The sequence below is a fragment of the Lactuca serriola genome, chromosome 7 (genome assembly GCF_051521515.1).
Source record: "Lactuca serriola cultivar US96UC23 chromosome 7, Lser_US96UC23_V15, whole genome shotgun sequence".
Taxonomy (NCBI): Eukaryota; Viridiplantae; Streptophyta; class Magnoliopsida; order Asterales; family Asteraceae; genus Lactuca; species Lactuca serriola.
In genome coordinates this window covers 79,909,213-79,917,032 of record NC_136414.1, presented here as the reverse complement: position 1 = coordinate 79,917,032, position 7,820 = coordinate 79,909,213, and the positions used below count along the sequence as shown (strand labels likewise).

Here is a 7,820-nt window from a genome sequence, read left to right as displayed (position 1 = left end):
CAAATTACCGATTTAATATTTTCAATTAAATATATAATAATAAATATATTTTTTTCATATTGAAATTTAATGATATTCATTATCTCTAATAACCTTATTAAACAAATAATAATAATTGTATGTTTATCTTTCCATACAAATAAAATTGCATTGTTTAACACTTTTTCCCTAATAACAATTTAAGATAGGCAATTTAAGTTTATTATCTGTATTAGTAGTAGTGTTTGTTTCTTTTTGTAATATAACCTTTAATATATTTTAACATTTTTTATAATATAACCTTTAATATATTTTAACAAGCCGCCATAAAATGTTAGCAGCTGTTTTATTTTAGTGTTTTTGACTTTGTTGTTTAGGTTTAATAAATTATTTGTGCAAAAAAATTGATTGCCTTTAAAAACTATATGTGTGTGTGTTAAATGAGATGTGGGTTAAAAGTAAGATGGGCTAGCTATCTACTCATGGGCTAAGAACCCAACAGTGAATATGATTTCGGTTGGACTCTTGATTCTCTTTCCATATCAAAAATTCAGTTCTTTTCTGTTATTTTGTTCTAAGAAAATGGGGGCATAATATGTATGGATCGAGAAATAAGTGTTGGCCCCCCCTGGAAGAAAAAGTGACGTCAATTGTATCAATCATTTGAGTGATTAATTCCGTTTGCACGTGGTTGGTTGCATCCTCAACTTCTGTGGCTAATATTTGCATCCATAGTCACCTTGAACTCCTTTAAACCAATAGCAAAAGTATTCGTTCAAAAAAAATCTCCCTAAATAACCTATGCCAGTTATCTCAAGGTGATTGTGGTGCTATCTAAACCTGGCTCATGGCTCGCTCTTTCAGCATCGAAGAAGAAAACCTGGTAACAAGCTTTTCTCTTTTCATCTAAGTTTTAACTTTTCACAAAATGGAGTTAGTCTCACCTGTTTCTCCCTAGAAATAGATAAAATCACCTTTTTTTTTTGGCGAAATGTTCTCATATACATACAAAGTACAAACGCATATGTCTGTGTTTCTATTTTGAGATGTTTGTGTTTCTATTTTGGAAAAATATTCTAACTGTTTCTCCCTAATGACTTATTATTATTATTATTATTATTATTATTATTATTATTATTATTATTGTTATTGAGAGAGAGAGAGAGAGAGAGATCTGCCACCAAAAGAATAAAGATCAATCCTGACCATAGAACGTGAGTAGATTGGCCCATATGTCATTCAATTTCAAACAAAAAGCCCTGACCATAGAACGTGAGTAGATTGGCCCATATGTCATTCAATTTCAAACAAAAAGCCATATGTTGAAATAATAATTATTTTCACGCCCTGCATAGTAGATATACATCAAATAGCTACTTCTAATACAAAGTGCATCCGTTAGTGGTGGTGCGGTGAACACGACACGAGAAAAACAAACACACTCTCAGCGGTCTTATAACACCAAAAACTTATCACTTCAAATGACACCTCATCCTTCAAATTATAACATAATTGTAGGAAATTATATTATGTCATAACACCACAATATTTCAATGTCATCATTTTTTTAGTTTTTTTTTTTAAATATTATAAAACAAATATAATTTTATAAGACATATTATTTAAATAAACCATATCATTTTCAATTAGAAAATGTGCTAAGATTGTATGCATTTTTAGAAAATAAATATTGTTTTTTTAATTGTGGTTGACCAATAGTCATGTCACTATTTGGTTTGGTGGTGTGCCAAACTCTTCACTGCCATTGAAGGCTTGCCATGTCGGCTCCTCAACGATGTTGATGACTCATACCGATCGATCTAAAATGTTTGTAGTTCATACAATTGAAATTTGCTGTTTTTTCTTAACTAGATGCTATACCTTCGAATATACCTGTGAGTTATCTTTCAGTGATTTACGAAAGATGTTTAATTCATTCCAATTGTATATACAATCAATATTTCATAACAAATGTTCGCAAATAATAAAATAGTTTTGTATTTTTTTGTTGTATTTTTTCTAGAATAAATTGAAATAGAACATTTATAATAGACCCTAGTGAATATATTTATTTTATAATGTTATAAAACCATATATGTTTATGAGTGAAATAAGTCAATCAATTACAAATTAAAGAAAAGAAAAAAAAATAATTTTTTTTGGCACCTTTATGTTTTTCAATATATATATATATATATATATATATATATATATATATATATATATATATATATATATATATATATATATATATATATATATATTGTGTCTGTATGATTGATTCTGGACCAATCATTTTAGTTATTTTAATAAAGTAATTAATGCATATTAAATGTTGAAGATGTAATTAATACCTATTATATCTTCAACATGTAATATGCATTAATTACTTTTTTAAAATAACTAAAATGATTGGTCCAGAATCAGTCATATATGGACACAATAGATAGTGAAAACAAAATAACCTAACCCTATATATATTCTCAAAGCATCTTCAACAAGGACTTTTTTAAAATTTATTATTATTAATCAAGCAATTATTATTACTGAGGGCAAAAAGTTTATATATATATATATATATATATATATATATATATATATATATATATATATATAATTTATTGACAACATATATGATCAATATATACTTTTAGGTTTTGTCTTTTAACCCTCTTTTACTTATATTTCATTTTATATCCTTACATATATTTTAATTTTAAATATTTTTTTTATTTATTGACTAATTAATTATTTCTATTAAATATTTAATAACTATAATGAAATATAAAATTATAATGATTATATAATTTTTTTAAAATATTTTATATGACTATTCTATAATAGTATTTCTTGTATTAATTTTTCCGAACAATATGTTGTAATATATTTCTTTGAAACAATGTATTGTAATATTTTTAATAAAATTAAAATATAATGTGTGTTTAAAAAATGAATAATTAAATAAAGGAGTTTTATAGAACATTTTAGATAGATGTAGATAAATTAGTTAAAGTTTATAAAAAACATGTTAGGAGAGGTTAACCATTAGAGTTGTTATTTTATTATAGGTTAAGTTATTAGAATGATGACGTAACAATAGTTTTAAATCATAGTATAATTTAACCATTAAAGATGCTTTCAGTTTCTCACCGATGTTATTGACTAGTAAGTTATATTTTTATTTTTTAAAACAAATAAAATCTTTAAATAGAACATGTGAATGGTGAAGATCAATATTATTATATTTTCGCTTATAATCCCTTTATTAGAATAGTAATTTTGTGTTTCTTTTTAGTTTGATTTTATATTTAAAGGGATTGATTTTGGTTGTTTTGAAATCTAATGATATTTTTAATTTGATTTTATATTCAAAGTAATTGATTTTGGTTGTTTTGAAATCTAATGATATATTGAGTAAATTACATAAATCGTCCTAACGGTATGATCCAACTTGCGTGTTTCTTTTTTTAACTTTTGCTTTTCACTCGGATTATCCATAATTTTAAATTTTATATGTTTATTTTCTTTCTTTGAATTACTTATCATTTGTTTATAATTTTCTTTGAATGACTATTTTATCCTTGTTAATTTTCTTTCTTTGAATTACTTATCATTTGTTTATAATTTAAGACTAATAAAATGGCCCCACCCCACCTAAAACCAATGTTTTAAAAACCAGTTTGAACCGGCCGGTCAAACCGGTTGGACCGAGAACCGGGAGAGGGAACGGTTCAACTATCACCAGTTTTATATTGATTTCTGAACCGGATTGAACCGGTCGGTTTTAGAAAAAAACCGGTTGAACCGGTAAAAATAAACCGGTTGAACCGGTTAAACCGAATAAAAACACATGAAAAAGAACCATTTACATAATAAAGTTTGGTGATTTTTTTCAAATCTATTTAGTTTACTCTAAATAAAAACATATGGTAAATGTTATAAATTATTTTGATGTGTTTGTATTCATCAAAAACTATATTTCGTTTTGGTATTATACTTTATTTTCTGTTTGACGTATATGGATTGATGTAAAACACTAAAACTTATGGTTATGTGTTATTTTAATATATTTGGATTCATCTACAATTTATTTTATGTGTATTTTTAATGTTTGAACTTGTAAACATCAAATTCATAATTTATATATGTATGTATGTGTAGGAAAATAGAAAAAAACGTGAAAAATATAGAAACCGGTTCAACCGGCGGTCGAACCGGTTAAACCAGTTGAACCGAAAATCGATCACCATACCGGTTCAACTAAAAAACCGGTTTTTAAAACATTGCCTAAAAACCTCAATGACTTATATATTTCTCTTCCTCTATATATCATTTTTAAACTCAAAACCGTCAAGATACTTTGGATCGACACCCGTGGAATCCTCTAGACAGCCACTGCCACCGATCATTCATGTCTGACAACCAAAAGGGATGATTTATGTTCCTATAACTATTTTTGTGCAAAAATTCATGTTTGATTTTACTTGGCCTTGAATACGTTGGTTTTGTGAAGCAATAGTTAAATAAAAGAGTAAATAACATATTTTTGTTTAATTAAATTTTCAATTTAATCGATAATTGTTCCATGTTTGTCTTTGATTTTAGAGTAAAATTACATAAACTTGTTTTTATGTATTTGAGCTTATCGGAGAAAACCAATAACATGGATGTACTAACTTTAAACCATTGTACATTGGTGTTCTCTTTATAATAAAAGAATGAACCTAAAAAAATACAATATAATATTTTTAGGTCCGGAAAGGATGAAACATACAATTTAAAATTAACCGAGAATAATTTGAATGAAAAAAGAAAAAAAAATTAAGGACAAAACGTATAGATTGGACCATAGCACATGGAGAGTTCATGTAATTTCCTCTAATATCTTTTATATAGTTCTATTTAGATGGTTGATTAATGATACATAAATCGGTGATGACATCATTGATAATGTGATCATAACTCAACATTTAGATCATTGCGATAATTTAGTTATCTTTGTTTTCGAGGTCAAAATATATTGAAATTTTGTTGTCGATATGAAGCTCTGAAGACATGTTTTACTATATTGAAATTTAGATCATAACTCAACATTTAGATCATTGCGAAAATTTAGTTATCTTTGTTTTCGAGGTCAAAATATATTGAAATTTTGTTGTCGATATGAAGCTCTGAAGACATACTTTACTATAGTGGACCCTGTGACAATGTAAACAAGAGCTAATATCAAAAGTTGAGATGTAGGAGAAAATAAAGAATTTCTTACGATGATAGTTCTTTCTAGTTAACCATATGTAGGAAGAATTTCTATATTATCATACCTTATCTTAATATAACCTATACGTTGAGGATTTCATCAATGAATTTGGTAGGCTTCATATGTGACGCTATGTGATATAAGAAGAGGAAAAAGAAGTTGATTAGTTTTTTGGTGGCCTTCGACTTAAGATTTTAGAGGATTTTAGTCATTAACAATATTTGACTTTTGTAGATATGTGACATTTGTATCTAAAAGTTTTTTTTGGACCAAGGAAGTTACACCCAACACACACCTAAACCCGAAACCATACCCATGGTAAACACCCTAACATCCAATGTCTATTATATAAACACGTTTGATACACATGTACTTTGTTATCGTAACGTCCAAAAAATACTGAGTAAAATTCCCAAAATTCGATCAGAGTAAAAGTATTATCAAAATATCAGAGTAAAATCATAAACAATCATTACAAAATAAATCTTCAGGGGATGTAGTGCGATTCAGTTGGGCTCTTCCTTTTGAAACTGGAAGTACCTTAAAATTTTCAAACCACAAAACCGTAAGTACAAAGCTTAGTGAGTTCCTCAAAATACCACATACAACATATATGTATATAACAACACATAACTGTGTTGGGTTCGTAACAACCCCCGGGTCCGTATCAACCCCGAGTCCACAATGACTATATATAACAACACGTAGCTGTGTTGGGTCCATATCAACTCCAGGGTCCGTATCAACCCCGAGTCCATAATAACTCCATTTAACACCACGTAGATGGGTCGGGTCCGTATCAACCCCGAGTCCATAATGACTCTAAGCCTAGATCGGCTCCATGCATACAAATGGGCCCATCCCAGCATATAAATGGGCCGAAACCAACATAAACATGTGAGAGTCATAAAGACAACTAACACAATCCAATGGGCCGACATTGGTGTCGTCGACCCATGAGTACAGTGAGAAGACTCACCTGAACTACTCAACAGAAGCCCAACAACTAGCTCAACATTAGAACAGCCACCCCAAACTTCCTAAAACCAAACCGAGATCAATCTTTAGTCAAATACTCAATTCTACCCAAGTTTGACCAAAAGTCAAACTGGTCAAAAAGTTAGCGGTCAAAGTCCACAAGGTTAACGGTCAGCTTAGCCAAAGACAATGTCATGTCGTGACCATTCCTAGGTCACGTCATGAGAATGCAACGACAAAATAATCACAATTCTGGGCACCGTCATGTCATGGCACATTCTATGTCACGTCGTGACTTCTGGTTAAAAGGCCAAAGTTTTCATTAAGTGCTCATACCAAGGCCCACAACCTCAGATCTAGTTCCTAAATAGCTTCGTACTGGATAAAGTTTCCAACTTTATCCATTAGGATGGCCTAAACAACCAAGATATAGTCTTTAAGTCTTAAAGGGACCAAGAATTCATATTTATCATCTAAATCCATTAAGTCCAAGTCTCTAACATTCAGATCTGAATCAACATGATGTTTAGATGGATAAAGTTTCCAACTTTATCCATAATAATGCCTCAAGCTTTCAAGATCTAAACTTTAATACACCAAAATGGCTTAAATGACCAAGATAACTTGCATGGATGAAAGGGAAGACAAAAGATCAAAACTTTCCTAGTCCACGAGGTCCAAGAAAATATTCTAAACTGATCAAAAGATGTTGGAGTCTATACCTGAAACATACAATATTCTTGGGACCTTGGAGAGTAATAAAGTTGCAAACTTTATTCCCAACTCTCACTCAAAACTCACTAAAATGGACCAAAACAGCAAATACACTTAAATCCAAGATGAAATGCAACAAATATTGGAACTTCATAACTTACAAAGGTCTAAAAGGTAGATGAAAGTTGATATCTTCAATTGACAAGCTTCAATGATCAATCTTTCATGAAAACATTGTTGTAAAATCACCAAAAACTCCAAAAAATGGATAAGAGATACCCTAAAAGGTTCTAGATATGATGGAGGCTAAGAAAATACCCTAAAACATGAATCCTTACCTTTAAATACCTTGAAACCCCTACAAAATTCATAGGGTTAGGATGCATAGTTCTCACGTAGTGAGAATAAACCTCTTACCTCGTGAAAACAGGCTCCTCACATCGTGAGAATATACTTCTCACCTCGTGAGAATGGGTTTCCACCAAATTCCATTCCAACTTCAAACAATTATAACTTCTTCGTTTCAACTTCATTTTCAACGATCTTTATATGCACGGAAAAATATTGACGAGCCCAACAACCTTATCTAATTACTTTTGGACTTAATACATGTCGAACTAAAACCATAATCCATGTGAGAAGCCCGCATTATTACTTTTTCCCTTTTACCCTTTTTATTCCAAGCACAAATCGAAGGATTTAATCACTTAACCAACATTATCATCATCCAATAAGGTCTAAACCCCATTCCCTTGAAGCCCAAGGCCTTTACTCAATCCATTTTTAGTCTATAATCCGAAAATGAGAAACTTATCAAAACAGGATGTTATAGTTTTTTCAAGTGCCTAGGAATCAGTGAGAATGTAGTAGCTATAAAATGGTCAAAATTTTA

The 7,820-nt window shown here is 29.7% G+C and overlaps 1 protein-coding gene across 10 annotated transcripts in view; it reads left to right on the top strand.

Annotated features, from left to right (window-relative positions):
- Nucleotides 1-604: 604 nt before the first annotated feature.
- Nucleotides 605-7,820, top strand: part of LOC145061082 (3-hydroxyisobutyryl-CoA hydrolase 1-like) — a 57,543-nt gene continuing 50,327 nt past the window's right edge. For 4 of the 10 annotated variants that reach the window (XM_079008460.1, XM_079008456.1, XM_079008458.1 and 1 more), the window contains exon 1: nt 606-862. Coding sequence is in view for 6 of the 10 variants with exons in the window: in XM_079008457.1 (XP_078864583.1) it covers nt 827-862 (36 nt within the window). In the remaining 4 variants the exon portion in view is untranslated. Of the gene's footprint in view, nt 863-7,820 lie in introns of all 10 variants that reach the window. The other 6 variants (XM_079008451.1, XM_079008454.1, XM_079008457.1 and 3 more) reach the window with 5 other exon arrangements.